This window comes from Notechis scutatus, chromosome 2, assembly GCF_049901735.1.
Source record: "Notechis scutatus isolate UNSWTSFEM ecotype Mainland chromosome 2, rNotScu1.2, whole genome shotgun sequence".
Classification (NCBI taxonomy): Eukaryota; Metazoa; Chordata; class Lepidosauria; order Squamata; family Elapidae; genus Notechis; species Notechis scutatus.
This window is the reverse complement of record NC_142010.1, coordinates 60,677,579-60,698,536: the sequence shown is the minus strand read 5'-3', so window position 1 is coordinate 60,698,536 and position 20,958 is coordinate 60,677,579. Positions and strand designations below refer to the sequence as shown.

At 37.0% G+C, this 20,958-nt stretch overlaps 1 protein-coding gene and 1 non-coding gene across 4 annotated transcripts in view; both read left to right on the top strand.

The window, feature by feature from the left end:
• The first annotated feature begins 1,438 nt into the window (after positions 1-1,438).
• Positions 1,439-20,958, top strand: part of IARS1 (isoleucyl-tRNA synthetase 1) — a 79,822-nt gene continuing 60,302 nt past the window's right edge. For 2 of the 3 annotated variants that reach the window (XR_015747528.1, XM_087954877.1), the window contains exons 1-11: positions 1,439-1,640; positions 3,529-3,654; positions 3,892-4,048; positions 6,036-6,155; positions 7,296-7,378; positions 10,383-10,500; positions 14,277-14,424; positions 16,893-16,980; positions 18,719-18,779; positions 18,990-19,085; positions 20,302-20,424. Coding sequence is in view for 2 of the 3 variants with exons in the window: in XM_087954877.1 (XP_087811003.1) it covers positions 3,536-3,654; positions 3,892-4,048; positions 6,036-6,155; positions 7,296-7,378; positions 10,383-10,500; positions 14,277-14,424; positions 16,893-16,980; positions 18,719-18,779; positions 18,990-19,085; positions 20,302-20,424 (1,113 nt within the window). In the remaining variant the exon portion in view is untranslated. The remainder of the gene's footprint in view (positions 1,641-3,528; positions 3,655-3,891; positions 4,049-6,035; positions 6,156-7,295; positions 7,379-10,382; positions 10,501-14,276; positions 14,425-16,892; positions 16,981-18,718; positions 18,780-18,989; positions 19,086-20,301; positions 20,425-20,958) is intronic. The other variant, XM_087954878.1, reaches the window with a different exon arrangement.
• LOC113420590 (small nucleolar RNA SNORA84) lies at positions 2,167-2,300 on the top strand. The gene has a single exon (XR_003372075.2). It is a non-coding gene; the product is annotated as a small nucleolar RNA SNORA84 (small nucleolar RNA).

Here is a 20,958-nt window from a genome sequence, read left to right as displayed (position 1 = left end):
AGGAGAGATGATCCCCTCCCCCCAAATCTCAGTACAGTGCTTTAAAAACAAAAACAAATTGAGCTTTAGTGGTTGGAAGTAAACACTGACACTAAAGGAAACACTGAATCATAAAGTACAGTAGTTGAACCACATTTTTGTCTGTGTCTTGAGCAAGAGAAGCTTGTTTGGCTAGTTTATGATTCAAGATAATATGCTAGCCTAAAACTGGGTTAATTGAAACAAACTATAGTTAAGAACCCTAGATAAGTATGTGATGCAATGAACTTCTTTACTCAGGTAATCACACTGAAGAAAAGACAAAAATGTGTTTTCATTTCATTTGATGGTAGTTGAAACAAAAGTTTTTTTTTTGAATAGCTAAATGTTTTTGGTCCAAAAATTGGTACAAAGGAAAGTACAGCCTCCCTGTATGTTGATCACTTCTATATGGCAGATTCCCTCTTAGTGTTATTTTCTTTTGCAGCTTATGTTTTATTGTGGAAACTGGAATGTCAACTTCTCTGAATACCAAACAGAAAATGGACACTTATACAGGTAGTCCTTGACTTACGACCACAAATGAGCCCCAAATTTCTGTTGCTAAGTGAGACATTTGTCAAGTGAACTTTGCTCCATTTTACATTTCTTGCCACTGTTGTTAAATGAATCACTTCAATTGTCAAGTTAGTAACATGGATATTAAGTGAATCTGGTTTTCTCGTTGACTTTTGTCAGGTCACAAAAGGGACATGAACCTGGGACATCACCACCATCATCAATATGACTCAGTAGCTGAATATCTGAATTTTGATCACATGACCATGGGAATACGGCAAAGGTTGTGTGAAAAATGGTCATAAGTCACTTTTTTTCCAACATCAAACGGTCACTTAAACAAACTTGTAAGTTGAGGACTATCTGCATTCTTCCAGTGAAGTGCAAATACAATTTTTTTTCTCTCTTGGAGGCATTTGGGATACACCTCTGAATTTAAGAGTTATATCACTGGATCACACTAGTAATCATGATTGTGAAATGATGTAACCGAACGTTCCCAATGTCTCCGTGGTTCCAAATATATGGTTTTTTTGGCAGGCAACTGGACTCCCCCTCTGGACTCCCCTCTGCATGTCAAGTAAATGGAAGAACAAGAATGTCCAGTTGCCCCCTGAAAAAGCACCTTTGGGGTGCTGGATGACTGACAATGTCCAGTTGCCCCCTGAAAAAGCACCTTTGGGGTGCTGGATGACTGACAATCTCTACATTCTCCAGCTTCCATTCGCCGCGTTCCTCGCCGCTTCTTTTAACGCGCCTCCGGCAGACGCGGCCCCCCTCCGTGCCTCCTCTTCAACGCGAACCGGTTTTCCTCGGCGACCAACACGGAAGGCAGCAGCCGAGGCCTTGAGCCGCCGTTTGACGTCCTTCCCCTTGTGATCGAGAGAGGAATTAAACAATTGCTTGGCGGAGGAGGGAACGGGCGTGTCCTACCCAATCCGGGGCCGCCTTATTTGCAGCCTATGGTGGGGAGAGATCGGAGCAGCCGCGGGTGGGTAGGTGGTGGATTTCTTTTTCGACTTCCTGTCATGCTTTCTCTTGCTCTGGGGTTGCATCATTTCTTAGCCGGTCGCGCGGGCTGCAGCTGCTGCGCCTAGAAGCAGGTGAGGCCGTCGGTGTCTTATTGGAGGAGCGTGTGAGGGAAGCAGAAAGAGAGGAGTGGGCGTGGGCGGGGAAAGGGGGCGGCGGCTTCTTTCTTTTATTGTGGGTCGTCTGCTAGGAAAGCCCCTTGTCGCAAGGTAGGTTTGAAAACTGCTGATTGAGGATTGTGCTCCGGGGCGCTGGCTCCGGAGTTAGTAGAAAAATTCGAACACGCGCCTTCATGCAGTTTTGGAGGAAAGCTCAAGTGTCAGTCCTCCTTGAGAATCCAACACAGCAGTAACCTTCGGCTATCTTAAATCGACTCCTGCTTCTATAATCGTGCCGATGGAAAATGGCTGAGTATTAAATTCTGACGCATCAGATCGGGCAAAAGTGGCGCAAGGGTTAACGGATCCACGGCTCATCCATGCCCATACACCAAATGTCAAGTTAAATATTCCACTCAGTATAAAATAATACAAGATAATTGCTTCTGAACTTATGGTTCTGTATTGCATTGCATTGATCTTTATTATATTTAAAATATGTGCCCCGTGGTTACTGAATACTGTTATCCCAGTGCAGTGTTTCAGTTGATAGAAATGGGCCAAAAATAAATACTCTGGCATATGCATGGAGTCTGATATTTTTGCAGCTTCCATAGCCCGGTCATTGTTACATTGCTTTCCTGCTACAGGTGCAGTTCTTTACTGAGGCAAGAACAGTGAATCACTTAAGAGCTGTGCCTGTGTGTGTTTAGTTTTTTTGCTTTTTTTTTTCCCCAGAAAGGGATACATAGGGATATTTGAGACCAAACCAGTATATCTAAAAACTATAATGAAGGAGTGCTGCCGGAAGAATATCTGCATCATGTGTGCTTTGGTGTGCAGTGCTAAAGCCTGTGCAAGTATGCTTTGGTGTGCCAAATGATTGCATTTGTTTGGTCTTTTTCTCTTGCTGATGGTAATAGTCAAATAAAACAGGAAATTTCCATTGCTGCTTTGTGATACGTTTGGCATTCAGCTTGAATCCTTGGCTCATTGTTTTCTAAGAAGTTGGAATATAAAGTCAGCCTTTGGCTATTGCTTCCAATTTCTGGCAAGTGACAGGCTTGGAATTCTAGTTTGTATTTTTTTTAAAAATGCTTAAGATTTCCTGGTTTTATTTAGCACTGAAATGTGCAGCTGATACCTGGACTTGTTTTTGTTGGGGGGAGGGGATCAGTAGAAGTGGAGGGACCTACTGTAGCTAATTTTCAGCATGTGGTGTCATGCTAAAAAACTGGTGAACAGCTTGAGCATTCATTTGGGGGGGAACCTATGGCAGCAACCTATCTGAACATGTTGGTAATAAATGGTGGCAAATTATTTCAGCATCTAGCAACATATGAGGATGGAGCTCTAGACCTTCATAGAATCATTAGATGGGCAGACTATTGCGTGTAGGTTGCGTTCCTAGACAAGCCAAGTTGGAGTGACATGCAGCATGCAACAGTGCACTTGTTCATTCATAACAATTCAAAGATTCTGAATGGAATGGTGCATATTTACAATGAATAATGCTGGCTTTGTATTACAGTATATGCAAATAGATTGCCAGCAGAGTCCTTGTAACATACAACCAGCATTGTTGTCTTAAGCAGTCATGCTTTTTTGCTTATAATATTTAATCAGAAAACTATTAATGCTAGCTCATTTTGCCCACTTTAGGAATTGCAGTCCTAAACATTAAGGAGAAACATAATTGAGCAAATAGTCAATAATTAATTCCATATACAGTAGGACTAGACATGTGATGCAGCATTTTTAAATACATGTCTGAATTATTCTCTGAATTATTGTCAATTTACTTGACATGAAGAAATTATATAGTGATATTTTAATTTTTTGAGTATTGCTTTGTTTTGGTTAGGAAGAGGATGATTCAGCAAGTCCCAGAGAACATAAACTTTCCAGAGGAAGAAGAGAAAATACTGCAGCTTTGGAACACACTTAATTGCTTTCAAGAATGTCTCAAGCAGTCAAAAAATAGACCCAGGTAAGATAGTACATTCCTTGGATTTCCATAATTCTTATAAACAGACCACAGTTATTATCCCTATTCATAGGTCTTTTCTTTTGAAACTTGATATCTGAATTGTGTGCTACAACTCCCTCCCTATCTCTCTCTCTGTATAGTGTTCTCAAAAACCAAAAACTTCAAATAATCAAAAAGCTGATTATAATGTGATGGATCTTGTGCTTTTAAATTCTATGCATTGTTTTTGTTTCCTAGGTTTACTTTCTATGATGGTCCTCCATTTGCCACAGGGCTTCCGCATTATGGCCACATACTTGCAGGAACCATTAAAGACATAGTAACTAGATTTGCTCATCAGAGTGGGTTTCACGTTGACAGAAGATTTGGCTGGGATTGCCATGGTTTGCCTGTGGTATGTTTGTTTCTATGTATTATTGGTTTGGTTATCCACTGTCAACTGATGCAAGCTTTGCAACTACACTGATAGAGATCACTGCTCTGAGTTGTTTTCATCACAAAAAAGGTGACTTAATTGCCTTGATTTGAATTTTATAATCTATAAAAATAGCAAAGGCAACCCAACCAACTGGAGCCAGTTCAGTCAGAGTTTGGTTCTTCAAATAATTTTATAGTTTGGAAAAAATGAATCTTTTAAAGGACTTCTTTGGAATATTTTTACAATTAGTGCTTCAAAAATAACATCTGAAGGATCAACTACATCCAAGTCTTCATGATTGGGCTTTTACGACTTTGTGGAGTGGTGCTTTCTGAGCTTGTTTGCTTGCAGACATTTAATTACCAGACTGGGTAACATTTTCACTGCTTTTCTGACCCTAATATTCCTTTACCCTCCTACCCACTATGCCTAAGTGTTACTATCTAAGCCTGAGATTTTTCCAACTTTCTGCTTATATTTAGGGGTATCTGTAAGGAATTTAGGGAATGTTCAGGTGAAGTAGTGGGAATCCATTCCACCCATGATTTGTATTCTGCTTATGACTGGTCAGTATTGTAACCATGGTACTTGTTCACATAGTTTGTATATATTCAGAGAATATATGTATACAATAAAGTTGTACATATATCTTCTTCTTGTGCCACATCCGTCATTGGACATTGACGATCATATTGGCGATCCTATTTTTATCAACAAAAAATTCTGTTGAGTTTTGTCCAAACCAGTCCCTTAGATTTTGAAGTCACGATTTTGTTCTTCTACCTTGTTTGCCTTCAGTCTTTCCTTGGAGGATTAGGTGAAGTATGCCGTATTTTTCTGGGTGTCACATCTCCAAAATATTCTAATTTTTGCTTTTTCGTGGTATTGATGATTTCCCTTGGCTTTGCCAGGCGGCTTATATATTATGTAAATAATATATAGAGGTGACATGAAGAGGGTGGTTTGTTATTAAGCTCTACAAGTAGTCCTCGCTTGACAGTAATTGAAACTGGAATTTTTGTGGCTAAGCAATATGGTCATAAAAAGCCTGCCCTAAGTAACAGCAATCCCAGTAATCCCTATTGTTGTCATTAAATGAGGATCATGGGACCTCCTTGCAGCTTTCTGCCAGCTTCCAACAACAAATCATGGGGAAGACAGTTTGGGGCCTGGATACTTGCTTATTTTCAAGTCTGCCTATTTCGGATAGAATCTGCCCAACTAATGCGTGCAGAAGGATATCTGATGAGAGGGCACCCAGAAGCAAGCTCCCTTTGTAGAAGAATTTGGCCTCCTCTGTCATTTTGAAACCTTGTAAATACCTGACTGTTCTGGAACGCCTCTGAAGATTAGTGGAGTGATTGCTGAATAAGATATTGCATGTTGAATGTTGTATTGTGGGCTGGTTTACCATTATATCTAGGATACTAGATTGAGTTTATTAGAGTTAGAGTCTACTGTGTTGACATTGTATATATTGTTGACTAGAGGCAATTATAAAATTAGATTGAAGTAATATAAATATCTTTGTTAATGAAGTACAAAATTTAATAATTTAATTCAATAATCTAGAAACTGTAAACATGAAAAACCCATTTCAGGACATTGTTGCAATATATTTGTTATTAGAGTGTAAATATCACTTTTAAATACCTTTGGATTGAAAAATCAAATTTGATTTTGATTTTGATTTTGTAGTTATTTCAGCTTTGTAGAACTTCTGTGCAATCTGAACATAGCTTAGTCTTTGATAAAAACTATGTGCCAGTTGGCCTGTATATTTATAGCCTTTTTGTTGCAAAAAGCAGTAAAAACGTTTTGTTTATATTTTCCAGGTTTTACTGTCTGTTGGACATCTCTCTCTCCCTCTGCCTCTCCCCCACCTCTTAATTGTGTCCATGTCTGTTTGTTTATCTGATTATTCTGACTTTCATGCAAGAAATAATGCATTTGATTTCCTTAGGAGTATGAAATTGACAAAGCACTGGGCATCAAAGGACCAGAAGATGTTGCAAAAATGGGGATTGCAGAATATAATCGCAACTGTCGAGGAATTGTGATGAGATATTCCCAAGAATGGAGAGTAAGAAAAATATTGCTGTTTATACTGTTTATTGCAGATTTTTTCCTTTTCTTTATCCTATTTTAGATGTTTATTAGCTGATTCAAAAAGCATGGCTTAAGATGGATGAATTGTTAATGTTGAATAGGAGATTGATTACTTTTGTAGTACTCCCTGTTTTAAAAGTGGCTAACTGTAAGCTGCTAAATTTTAAACATTGTGTAGGCATGCACGCCTGTGCATGCGTGCGTGCGTGGTGTGTGTGTGCGCACACACACATGAAGACAGAAACCATACGAATAAGAATGCTTTTAACTTTTCTTCCTTCTTTTTTTTTCTTTTTTCTTTCTTTTCAATCTTTTCTTTCTTTTCTTCCTTCTTTTTTCTCTCGTTTATTTGTGTATGTATCGTTGGTTGTTTTTAATTGTAAAAACTAATAAACTGTTTAAAAAAAAAAAAAAGAAACCAAAAACCTGGTTGCATAGAATTACCCAGTTGTTAAAAATCCATGTTCAGTGTCATTGAGGTCTGATTGTTGGGTATTAATTATTATAGCATCAGAATGCTATTTGTAATAGTTTCAGTGGAATAAGAGCATTGGGCAACATTGTGTTCTTCTGTGAAGAATTATGCTACAGCAGGGGTTCCCAACCTGGGGTGCTCACACCCCCTGGGGGTGCAAGATGATATTCAAGGGGGTGCGAGAAAAGTCCAGGTAAAAGGATATTGGCTATATGTTGGCATTTTTATTTTCTTTTGCAATGGATTAACTTTGTTTTCATTTTAGAGTTAAGTATTGTTATTTAGTGGCCGTCACATACATAGCTGAAAAGATTCAATCCTACCATATATTTAACGCGTTAAGTAGTTCCTAAAGTCTAAATTTCAGGGGGTGCAAGGTTCGAGTGAAATTTCTTTAGGGGTGCGGGGCGAAAAAAAGGTTGGGAACCACTGTGCTACAATATAGTATAATTCTACAAACACTGCATACTTTGTGAATTTATTTTTTAACATTTCAAAACAAAGTTGTTCTTGAAAATATTTTTGTTTTATTCCCAAATAAAATTGGTCTCCCCCTTTTTGTTTAACAGAAACAAAATAATAATTAAGCATGCATCCTATGTCTATGCTGTGTTGAGCTGTGATTTAATGTCTTTTCAGGCCAGTGTTACAAGACTTGGGCGGTGGATTGATTTTGACAATGATTATAAAACCCTGTATCCAGAATTCATGGAAACTGTCTGGTAGGTATTATTTAACTTCTTGAAGGGTTTATGTTGTATTTATGTGCCTTTTAAAGCCAAATTTCTCCCTCAGCTGTGTTCTGAGGCTGGTTGCTTGATGACTTTTCCTTTAAGGGGGAGTAATATTAGCAGAAGAATCCAGTTCAAAGTGTTGTTGATCATTACCTATAAAGCCCTATATGGCATTGGGCCAGGTTACCTACCAAACTGGCTTTGCCCCATTACATCAGTCCATCCCACTTGTTCAGGCAGGGAAGGCATGCTACAGACTCTGTCAGTCAGAGAATTCAGACTGGCAGGGTCAAGAAGATGGCCTTTTTTTGCTGCTGCCCCTGCTTTGTAGAACATCTTGTCCTCAGATATGAGGAAAGCCACAAATCTCTTGGCCTTCCATAAAGGGGTCAAAACCTAGCTGTGTAGCCTTGCTTGGGGGATACAGGGGCCCACACATCCATGGGACTGTTTGGCCTCATGAGGACCTCCCCCTGCCTGTATTAACAACTCAATCTCCTCATCTTGGATATCTCCATTCCTTGCAATTTTATAATGTTGTTTTACCTTTTAAAATTTTTTAATCTTAAATTATTCGATTTTCAATGTTTTATTGTATTGATTAAATTGTATACTTCCCAAAGCTTCTCTGTGAGGGAGATGGCCAGTTAAGAAGTTTAATATATAAACAAACTAATTGTAAAATAAAACAAATAAGAAGGTAATGGCAAACCTCCAAAAATGATGCCAGGAAAACTGCAGGGATAAGCACAGATATCTATATCTCTGTGTGTGTCCACTTTTGAGTCTGTGTTGATTTCTGCTCCCTTCCTGGGCAAGTCCCTTTTTAGCAAGATATTGGAATTGGTTCGCCCTTGCTTCATTTCTAGGACAGTGTCTGGCCCAAATTCATCAACCTGTCTTGAGCCTAAGATGGAACTAGAGGTCCTAGTTTCCTAATTTCTAGCCTGGTGCTTTAACTACATTAAACTGGCTCACATATCTCTCTCTTTGTCGGAGTTATGCAAAACTCTGTTTTTGCAAATCTGACTTTATTCTGGTATTGTTATAAGTATGTACTATATTACAAGTGAGTTCAAATGTTAAAATAATTGAAAAAAATGGTGTGGAATTTCATATCCTTGTATTTGGAGAAAAATTCCACAGGAGGGACTAGTCGATTTAAATTCATGCGTTCCTAAGAGCTCAGTCTGTGAGTGTCCTATTATATTATGCCTTTATTTTAACTTGAGTAGCTATTCTTTGGAAAAGGGATATAAAATCACCTTCATATTTCATAAATGCATATTGGACTATGTTGATTAAATTGCTTTGGAATGGTAATTTACTGCCGCAGAGTGTGATTAACAAAATATAAAACAGGTGTGCTTTTAGGGGGCAGCATTTTAAATGCAAATAGCATTAAACAGTAGGAGGCTTATCATTATCTGGATTACAACAGTCATGGAAAGGGGATTTAATTTCTCCAGCTATGGTCCTAAGGGGAAAAAAAATTCCAATGAAACACAATTTGAGTTTGGAGGATCTCTATTTTTGGGAGCATTACACCAGGAGAAGAAACAGTTGAATTAGTTTTCTATGGTTGCAGTCATCATCATTATCAGCTCCGTCTGTTAAATAAAATCTGAATAATAAATGCAGAGAAATGTTTAATGCTTATTAAAAGTGGTTTATGCAGATTCTTTCATCATTTTTATGTGTGCCAGCAATAAAAGCCACATTTCAAGCTTACCTCACATAGTAACTGGAGGCCTATTAACAATGTGCTCTGCTGCCTTAAATTTGGCCAGGTTATCTTTACCATTAATTCATTCTAGGATGGCTGCAGAGGGCAGGTGGGAATATGCTTTTCTATTTAAGAAGAACAAGCCAGAAGAAGAAAAGGTAGCAGAAAACAAATTATAAGGGTGAAATGAAAGTTGAGATATGGATAGCAAAGTAGCAATTCTGCAAAGAGATTCACGTTGAGGTTTGAAGAAAATTGAAATAGGCATGGACTTGACAACACTTCTATGAAAGGCTACAGAATTAGCTTGAGAATGAAGAAAAGCTTTTACATTTGAAAGCAACAATGGCACTTTTTTTTAACAGAACCGACATAAAAACAAAGTCTTTCCTGACCATAGCAACAATCATGTCAGTGTAAGATGAGAAATGTTGCTGTGATATCTTGTTCATAGCATTCGTACTTTCATTTAAGATATTTCAAAATTAATATATTAAACCTGTGTTAGATTTATATACAATACTATTTTTTCTTCCCAAATTCTGGGTAGCATACATAACACACCGTTTCCCCTCAGCTTTTCCCCATAAGAATCTTGTGAAATCATTTGTGCTGAGAAGATGGCCTGAGCTAAAGACCAACTGACCAAACTGGCACACAAGACATTTATAAACTAAAGGAGAATAGGACAAGAACATCCTCCTGAAGATGTTACCTAATTTGGTAACGAAACGTTCAGAAACTAAATTGAAACAAACTGGGAGAGCAAACCACAGCCATAATGTCAAGCAGGGATGTGTCACGTGCAGGCCCTTCCACCCCAGCTCCACAAAGGGAAAAAATGTCACGATAAGTCATGTGATGGCAACATGACACCGCGAGTTTCATACCCGTGCTCTGGATAGTTTCCATGGCTGACCTGGATGTACATGAACCTGTTTCCTCATTCCTGGTCCAATGCCTTTCTCTACTATACCAGCCTGGCTCTTATATACCTAATATTATGATTTTTCTTTCTGTGAAGATATGATACTGAAGATAATACACACACACACACACACACACACACACACACACACACACACACACACACAGAGTGAAGATGCTGAACTGAAAGATACAGTTTTAAAGAAAATCTTCACATTAAATCTGTTGAGAAAGTTTCTTGGAAGAGATTATGAGTGTGCCTTTTGTATGTTCTCTATTACTTTTAAGCTGACAAGTCTCATTCTAGTTTTGAATGCTTCAATTATGTTGTTTTTGTAGGTGGGTTTTCAAACAGCTATATGACAAAGGATTGGTATACCGAGGAGTTAAAGTTATGCCCTTCTCAACTGCATGTAATACACCTCTTTCCAACTTTGAGTCTCACCAGAATTATAAGGTACAGTGCTTTATATCTTGGATAGAACTGTGTAGTGGCAAACTCACATATAAGTTTGAAAATATTCAATAGCCTTGTAAGGATGGAGAGTATATTCATTTCAATTTAACAGACTTGTGAAAGCATTACAAGTGACAACTGACCGCCATTGTTTGAAAGTACTTCAACATACCACCTTCTTTAGACATTTGATGTCTAGCTTAGAGCTCCTTCTGATGGGTAAGCAGTAGTGAAGGAGGAGAACATTTCATCAGTTTAATCTTAGGTAAGGTGTGGCTTTAGATTTTAAACCAGTGACTGCCAATTGTGTGCTGACTTAAAGACTGTTTCAAACTATTCCAGCTATTCATTTGATGCAAAGCCTTTATATTTTCCCATATTCGGAATTCTAGTTTATTAATGTTTTACTTTTATTTGTTTTGTTCATTATGTTATATCTGTTGGGGTTTTATTATGATTTTGTGAACCTTTAATTAAGTTAAAGGTATTGCTAGCAGTCTTGTGTGTGAGAACCATTATGCCTGTGGCAACTGCCATTGTGCCTTACTTTAAAAAAAAAAAATTGAATGGGAATACAGGTATGGCATATTGGAACTAAAATGCTAGTGTTTAGCTACACCTTTATTTAAAACAATGCCTTTGGGTTCCTTACCAGTCCCACAGGCCTTATTAGAGAACATTATTAAAGTGCTACAGTCCCGTGATTTGTTTAGAAGTATGCCTATTCATTTATGAAGAAAGATAAATACAAGGTGAACAGAAAGAGTATAACAAGCTAAAACAGGTGCTAGGAGAAACAAGCTTTACAACTGTGGTTGTGAGAAGCTACCTGTCATGGCAGCCATTTTGTGAATCCTCTCGTGGTAGCTATAAATATCTGCCTTTCTTCGCATGGAAGTTGTCTGCAAATATTCATAATACGTACATCTGGAACTTCATGGACTGAGTAAGCATTACTCATTCAGTTCTGTCATAACTTCAAATAGTCACTGAACAAGTGGTCAGTGAGGACTGTATACCAACCAAAGTTTGTTTAATATAAGATTTCCTGTGAACTGTTCCTATATGCTTCATAGTGCCTGAACTGAATATCTTAAACATTTTTTTCAATTAACTTTGGGAGGAAAAAAGAAATATTTTATTTGCTTAAAAAAGATACTCAACAACTCTTAACATACTCACCACCAACCTCTGGAAGGCTTTTCTTGTAATAACTGGAGAACAGATATAGTCCAGCTAATTCAGCAAGTCCTGGAGGGAAAGAAAAGAAGAAAAAAAAAGGGAAGAAAGGGCTCACCTGATTGCTGCCAGGTTTTTCTTCCATGAAATAGAAAAATGAGTTATTCAACAAGCTTGTGATGTCTTTGACCTTCCCAAAATGAGTTATTCAATGCCTTCTCGGTTTTTCCTCTTCTTCTCAAAATGGCTTTTGTTGGAATACAATGTGCACAAATGACTATTGTCTTATTTTGACATATTCTGTGTTCTTTAAAACTGGCTTATTTTGGAAGGAGACATGCAAAGAGAAAAATACTGTAGCTCATAGATATTGCAATAAAAGTGGCATTTACTGTGCAGTATGCCCAACAAATGCCCAACTATCTGAGTGTTTCTTAAATCAATCAAGGTGGCTGACAGCTTACAGCATTGTTGAGAAGCGCATAAAATTGGAAATCATATAACAACCAGAAAAGCATATTGGCGTTTGGGTTGTTGATTTTGCTTTGAGTTCACAGAAACCTCTTAAGGAAATCCTCAATTCTCCATGAATAGCTTCAGTTTCAAATAAAAGTTACTCAAAGTTAACATATGGAGAGCTAGTTTGGTATCGTGGTTAAGGTACCAGTCTAGAAACCAGGAGATGTAAGTTCTAGTTCTGCATAGGCATAAAAGTCGGCTGAGTGACTTTGGGGCAAGTCACTCTCTCTCATCCCAACTCACCTCACAGGGTTGTTGTGGAGAAAATAGGAGGAAGGAGGAGTATTAGGTATATTCATTGTCTTGAGTTAGTTATAAAATCAAGGTGAGATTAAAAAAAATGTATATCCAGAATCAGGAAGAATCAGCCAGATGACAAAATTCAAAGGAGAAAAGGACTTCTTCATTTTTTTAAAAGTGTAGAACAGGGTTGTCAAACTCACAGCCCACGGGCCGGATACATCACACTCTGGCCATGCCCATGCCTGGTTTAGCGAAAGGGAAAAAATGCTACTGTGACAACGTGAGTTTGACACCCTTGGTGTAGAAGAAGGAATTTTGGCAATAGCTGCTGACATGCCTACTTTTCAGGAACCATTGCAACTGCAGAAGTTGAAATGTAACTTGCTTGCCCTCCCCTTAATGTCATGTGTGAATATGATACTTATCCCTTGTTTGGCAGATGTTTTAAACAAGCCATGGCTTGCTGCAACCAAATGCATTTACCTTAGATTTTTTAAAAAAGATATTATTAAATTTGTTGCCTATGTCACAGTTCGAGGGGACTCTGAGCAGCCTGCCTGATAACTGCAGCTTGCAAGTCTGAGAAAAGTCACAGCTGCTTAAAGGAGTTACAGAAAAGTGATAGATTTACATTTTGCATGCAATGAAACATTTTTGCCTTTGTAAAATTCTGGTGCTTATATTTTGGCCACAGTTAAGATATGATATAAATGATAGAGATGCTGGACAAATTTGGATTTTTGGCCAAATGTTTTTTTCCTCCACCAATTTTACGTTGGCAGATTTTAGTTTGAAGAATTTTGAATTATTGTGATTAAATAGATTTTAAATTATCTTTTAGGAGAAACATGCACTTGATTTCTTAGTGTTGCATTAGTTCAAGGAGAACAGAAAACACATGCAGTTTGCAAAAGGAAAACATTGTTGCTTTTGTAATGAACTTATTCTCTTATTTATACATACATTTTATATGACACCTACTTTGAAACACTTGAGATTATAAGAAAAGGAAATACAAATATATAAACAACTAACATATACAACATAACAAAAATCTGTAAGAAAGACCTACCGCGTAAGATTGCAAATTGCTGGAAGACATGTTATTCTCGCTAATCTTGTGGCTAGAAATAGGAAAGGAGTATCTCTTAATTCTTTTGTTGATCTATTGGATTTATGGGATAAAAAAATCTGGTGGATTTTGAGCTCAAGTTGGGAATTTAAAAATAAAATGTGTGAAAGAAATGTATTAGAAAACATAGCAAGAGTTCGGGGTTTTATTAAATCTTGGTATATGGCATCTATATTCATTATGAGGTGCCTATATTTTCTTAACATTTTAAGATTTCAGAAAATGTTTTCCAAACCACAATTTTAATTGCTAGGGACTCTGCAATAGTAGGAATTATTTACATAATCATTTGAAGTGGATCAATTTTTGATTAAGGATTAAACACACAAATTGTTTGTAAAATCTGTTTAGATAATGTACATAGGATTTTAAAACTGCATTAAGATTTCTTGGGTTTATGTTGTAGATCAGATTTAAATCAATGCAAACTTCTGTGCTTGTAATTTACAGTAAATTATTATTTTTGCTTCCAATTTGAAAATTCTGTCAATATTTAGATAATTAACATAGAAGGTTTTTATTTGATCACAGGGCCATCAGTTAAATGCACTTTGGAAAACTTTGTTTGCCTTTGATGTGATTCATGAATAGTCATAAATAATGCAAATATTATTGTTTGTAACAATACTATTTCTTGGTTATTTCTGTAAGTGTAAATAATTTTTTTGTTCGACTTCACCTTTCCCAAATTTTTATATTGAAGGATGTTCAAGACCCCTCAGTTATTATCACCTTTCCATTGGAAGATGATGAAAGTATATCTCTTGTTGCTTGGACAACAACTCCTTGGACTCTGCCTAGCAATTTAGCCCTGTGTGTTAATCCAGATTTGCAGTATGTGAAAGTGAAAGGCAAGTGTAAAACATGAGATGGCATATAATTATTGATTTCTTCTAGTATATGCAAGTGATAGCCTTATATGAAAAAAAAATCCTATTTAGTTAAATGGATATTGTTTATCAAGTAAGAGAGTATAAGATTCAAGATACAGTAATTTAATAGTCCAGTCATGTGGAATTTTGACATATCTTGCACTTAAAAGCCACAAGATATAGATAGTTGTTTCAAGTTTGCAATGGACTGTTCCAACCTTACCAGCATTCAGATGCTTTGCTGACTATTCTGGAAGTGTTTTAAACTAGAAATGGCCCTGTTTCTAATTTGATTCAGGTGTTTTGTTTCAAGCTTAAATATGGTTGTTTTGTATGAGTTTCTAACACTTGGAATAATTGGAACAGCCCTGGAATACTTCTAATAATGTCAGTATTGCTATTTAAATTCCTTGATTTTAAAATGTTTTTTAATCCCTTCTTCCATCGATGGCTGTACTCTATGAATAAATGGTTACTATTTGGCAGGAGGACAGGATGTTTATAGGCACGTAAATAAATTGCTTACTTCAAGACTGATTGACTTTATATATTTGTTTTGTCATCTTCATTTAACACCCTTTTTCCCAGGAACTTCCAGCTGATGCCATAATAAACCTTATGAAAAGTAGAAAACTAGTAATAGTTATATAAAGTGGTTTCCTTCCATACCTTCTGATTAACCTTTACATGATGATTCAGGTGACATCGTAATAACACAAAGATGACTATTTGTAGGAAGCAAACAACTTTGACTTCTTCTCAAGGACAGTTTTTGTCCACTAAATGCTGTGGGCAAAACAGTGAGCAGCTGATACTCAACATTTTCCCTTGCTAAATACTGTAATTCATTTTTAGGGGTAATTTCATTTTAAGTACTTGGAAATTATGGATCAGGAATAAGTAAAATAGAATTACCTCCCATAATCGGACTTAGAATGCATATAATTGAGTCTAGATATATGAGTAGTAAGGACACTTTTGAATTGCCAAAATGAGAAAAGGTGTTAGATATTTGAGGAGCAATGTTTGTATTACAGAAATTTAAAGCATTTACTTTTAAGCTTTCTCATGTTGGTTAAGCTTAAGGCCACTCTCCTGTTCTTCTATCCTTAGAGGAAATACCACCAATTTCTACAGGTGAAAACACCTAATCAACCTTGGCTGATCTTGAAAGCTAAGCAGAGTCTAATCTGGTGAATACTTGGATGGATGACCAGCAGAGGGCCAGAAAGAGATTTCTAAAAATATTTCGGAGGAAACATAGCAAATAACTTCTTTTGCCGATTATCGCATGCATTGAGCTTGATTCAAAGGAAACTAAGAATACAATAAAACAATCTCGGCAAATAATTAAAAAAATATTCAGTTCTCAGATCAGCTGTTATTTTTGCTTTCTTGAGTTTACATCTGAAATTACCTTGTGTAACTTCTGTTTACTGCTTATATCCACTAGTAAACTGGTCTTCTCAACCGCTAAATTTTCATTGTACTTAAGCACATCCTACATCAAGCACTCCTTAGTGTTAATGTACTTTCAATTTGTTTAAAGCAATGTATTTCAAATTTAGCAATTTTAAGATGTGTGGACTCAGCATGCTGGTTAGGTAATTCTGGGAGTCCAAGTCCACACCTTAAAATTGCCATGTTTGAAAAACAGTGGTTTAAAGGGAACAGCTTTCCCTGATAAATACATGGCTAGTGATTTCAATGCACTGTATTGAATTCAAAGTGTTACTATACCTTGACTTCTATACAGAGGTTTTCTGAAGGGAAGAAACAACCAAGGTCTCAATCCTGGTTAAAGAGTTAAAGAAGCCACCAACAAAAGCCTCATTTGTGTAGTGCAGGCATGTAGAGAAAGCCACTGTTAAGGTTCATTAAGTCAGATGTCGTGCCTGGTTGTATATCTGCCCTAAATAGTGGTTTTTGATTAAGGAATACCTAATAAGTCACTCACAGCTTTTAATATCATACTATATCACAGTAATGTTTCTTTTTCCAAATACTGATTGTATTTAGTCAACTATGTACCAAGGATGTTGCTACTTTTTAGCAACAAATCTGAATTTGAACAGTGTGTTACTCATTTTAATCATGACATACAGAAATATCTTGGCTCATTTCTGCTTTTTTAGTTCTCTCAGCCAACTTCTCAGTTCATAGAAGTGAAGACAAGGATAGCTAAAAATAAAGGAAAAACAAACTAGGATTTGTCTGAATGAGCATTGATAATCTATAAGTTTTTGTTCATACCTGAAATAGAATAAAGATAAATTCTTGCTTAAACTTAGATATAAATATAGTCCTGATGTCAGTATTTACATTTACATTTTTTTACTGCCAGTTTGGGATTTAACATTATTCCATTATTAACATTTATTAATATTGCATATTTATATTGCTATTATAGTGCAGAAACTGAATCTTAACGTTATTTTTTTTCCCAGACCAAAATACTGGGAAAACATTCATATTGATGGAAGCTAGATTGGTATCTCTCTACAAATCTGAAAGTGAATATGAAGTACTTGACAGGCAAGTCAATAGAATATTGTGTCATGTAATTTATAAATAATTGCTATGGAAAAGGCAAGAAAAGCAAAAAGTAATGATTTATTTGCTCTGTAGATTGACATGAAAGTACATATAATGTTTGTACTCTCAAAGGGTTTGATACTCAGAATTTTCCTCAGGGCTGGAAATTTTATCTGTAGCCAAGTGCTGACTTCATTTTATGTATCTCCTATCAATCATGTTAAAGTGTTGACATTTCTTTTGGAAACAAAATAGGAACTGTAGTATCTGCAGCAGCAATTAAACTTGTTGCTTTCATCAAATCCTGATGCTTTGCCCTTACAAATGGATCAGATTTCAGCATGTGACAATTTCTGTCACTTTGAACTATCTTCTTACTCCTTCCCCATTAGATGCTGCTGAATAGGGCTGAAGGATCTACAGTTTTGATTCTATCTTCAGTAATTCTTTCGTGGATCTACCTTGTTCTCTTTGGGGCAACATTACATTTAAAGAAGGAGTTTTAGGTACTATCTATTAAACCAAAGTGAAGCTCCCCCTGCTTGTAAAGAATAACAGCAGCACTATTTGTTTTTCCTTCCCAGTTACGTTAAAACTATATATCAAAACAAACAATATTTTGCAACAACTGTAACTTTCACTAAAGCTGTTAACTGTGAACTTTATGGGATAGTTTCTTCCAGCATGGATCTGGTACATGCATTCATTTTCTTTTCTTGATAACAGTTTTCTCTGATATTTATAAGACAAAATTGGGATGTAGTCTAATTTTTAAAACAGGAAAAAGGAATTTAAAAAACTCTGCATCAAACAGACCTCTGGGTTTCCTCTCTCTGCCATCTTTGTTCTTTTTATGTTTTGTGGTGTTTTCTTGTTTTAATGTTTTTAGCACTTGTTAAATGTTCAGAGTTATGGGTAGTTATACCGAGAACATACCAATTTAATAACCCCCCCCCCCCCCCCCCCCCCCCCCCCCCCCCCCCCCCCCCCCCCCCCCCCCCCCCCCCCCCCCCCCCCCCCCCCCCCCCCCCCCCCCCCCCCCCCCCCCCCCCCCCCCCCCCCCCCCCCCCCCCCCCCCCCCCCCCCCCCCCCCCCCCCCCCCCCCCCCCCCCCCCCCCCCCCCCCCCCCCCCCCCCCCCCCCCCCCCCCCCCCCCCCCCCCCCCCCCCCCCCCCCCCCCCCCCCCCCCCCCCCCCCCCCCCCCCCCCCCCCCCCCCCCCCCCCCCCCCCCCCCCCCCCCCCCCCCCCCCCCCCCCCCCCCCCCCCCCCCCCCCCCCCCCCCCCCCCCCCCCCCCCCCCCCCCCCCCCCCCTAAATAAGTAAATGTTAAAAAACACTATTAAATTGTCTGCTACAAGTGCTGAGTTCATATTTAATTGTTTGGATTTCACAAATATCTAAATCTGAGCTAAGCAGCAGTTATTTTACTTTAAAGCATGTATCTGTTTTTATTAAGAAACTATATAGTTTAATTTTTTCATGAGCTTTCAGAAAGTTTCTAGAATTTTATGAGCCAAGAACTATTCCATGTGTTGTTGCTTCAGTGATTAGACATTAATGTTATTGAATTGAAATGTATCAAGATATATACATGTATATATGTGGATATATAAATGTCTATTTTATTATAATTTTATTGTCTGATGGTTTTGGTGTTCTCTTTTTGCAGAAAAGTATTTATAAATGATAGAAAGACATAAAAGTTGTAAATGACAACTAATATGACTTACTGTATTTCAGGTTTCCTGGTGTTACATTAAAAGGGAAGAAATACAAGCCTCTTTTCAATTATTTTATAAAGGTAAAATACTTTAATGGTTAATCATTTGCTATTTCTAAGGGAACAGCTAAATATCTAGAAGAGTCCATATTTGAAAAAAAGCTAGAATGACATTGCTGGCAAGGAAGGGAGAGATGGAGAAATTAGGATCTTAATATTCTGTAATTTTTTTCACACCTTTTCCATATTGTTATTTTCTACATTTTGAAAACTCTTGTATTTTTCTTCCAGTGCAGAGAAAATGGTGCTTTTTGTGTAGTGACTGACAATTATGTGAAGGAAGAAGAAGGTACAGGAGTTGTACATCAAGCTCCTTACTTTGGTGCTGTAAGTTTAGAACTGCTGATGACTTTATTGTAGCTCTTCTTCTGGTACTTCCTTATTGAGATTCAGAATTTCTTTCTGAAGTACTAATTTCTAACGTGTTCTGTCCTACTCTTTTCTATCTTGTGCTGATACTGCACAAAACATATCCATATTTATCATAGCTAGATAGATATATGCTTATATGTCATTGAAACCCTGCCTCTTTTAAGAAAGCTTGGTTGGGATTTTCATTATGAGTGATTCTGGATCTATTCCCTGTTGATTACAAGAAACCATGTAGCAATGGGATGTGAAAAATAATAGGCTGGATCTAATCCTGGAAGGAGGGAAGGAAAGAGAAGAGTTCAACCAACAGCACAGTGAATAGGCTCAGTCGCAGTGGTAATTGGTGCACAATTGGAATATCTGAAGGACCAGATCATCAGAAAATCTGTGGTTCCTAGGAATCAACTCGAAGACATTTGATCAATCAAGTCAGTTAATCAATTAATCGATTTTGTATTACCTGATACATATGTCAAGGGTGGATTTTTGGCAGAAGGACATTTGCATAGAATAGTGTAGAATGTGGCTGTTGATCTAATATGTTTTTTCAAATATAATGGTCAGATTCTATACTCTGTATGCTTTACATATGCATGTCAAGAAGAGAAAAATGAGTGAGACATCTAGAAGGGATGTTTCTTATTCTCTTGATACATAGAAAGCTGTCTTAAGTTATTTTATCTAGCTTTATCGCTGAGCATTTGGTTCTCCTTCTGAGAACCCAGGTCACCTTTGTTATTATTAACCCATTCCAGAATATAGGAAGCTGAACATCATAAATATCTCAGGATTGTTTAATGCATTCTTTGAATAACTATGAGATTTTTACACAGTAAGCTAAAACCAAGCAAATCATAAAATGTTTCAGTATATTATATTTAAACAGTTGTGGCTTCATTAAAAACACATCCAAGTCACCAGTTGGTACTGGACCCCAAAAGCGATAAATGTGCACATTGAATCAGTTCTTGTTATATTTAAATATTAGATACGTATATAGAATAGAACTTTCACAAAAAATATTTTGATTCTACAAAAGCATTTCATATTGTAAAGAAAATATTACCCATGATAGTATTAGAGAATTTAGTTAGTATTCTGAACTGCAAAAGTCTACCTCAAAAGCCAAAACCAATAATTTCAGTTATTTTGTATTTCTTTGCTCTTATAGGATGATTACAGGGTCTGTATGGATTTTAACATTATTCAGAAGGATTCAGTGCCTGTTTGTCCTGTTGATGCATCAGGATGTTTCACAGCAGAAGTGACAGACTTCTCTGGACAGTACGTCAAGGTTAGTGGTCCTGAATAAGCTAGGAATTTTCCTTGAAAAATTCATCTATAATCTTCTGTGCTGTATCTATTCTGTATTTTTATATTTAGATTCCATATCCTAGTTCCAGTCTAAATGACCAGGTCTTTGAGTCTCTTGCTCACGAGACAAACTACCAGATCTCTCTGCTATGCAACAATAGCTTTATAAATGACCCTTTACATTCACTGAATTTGCACATAATGTTTCTCTCTGACCTAGTGGGGTGTTTAAATTCATTCACAGTGATGATGTTAATTTTATTCAGCCGAAAACAAACCATCATGTATGAACCCAAGCACTGTGAGGAAATAGCTGGATGAGATATAGTTCAGTTTACCTGCATTCAAGATCTTGAATCAGCTTTAAAGTGTCTATTTTTCAGAATTTTATTTTTTAAATACAGTACTACTTTTCAGTAAGTCTCAGATAGATTGTGTATTACAGTGGAAACAACTACTAATTTACACATTACTTTTCTCCATAAGATATTTTGGCATAATGTTAAATTTAACA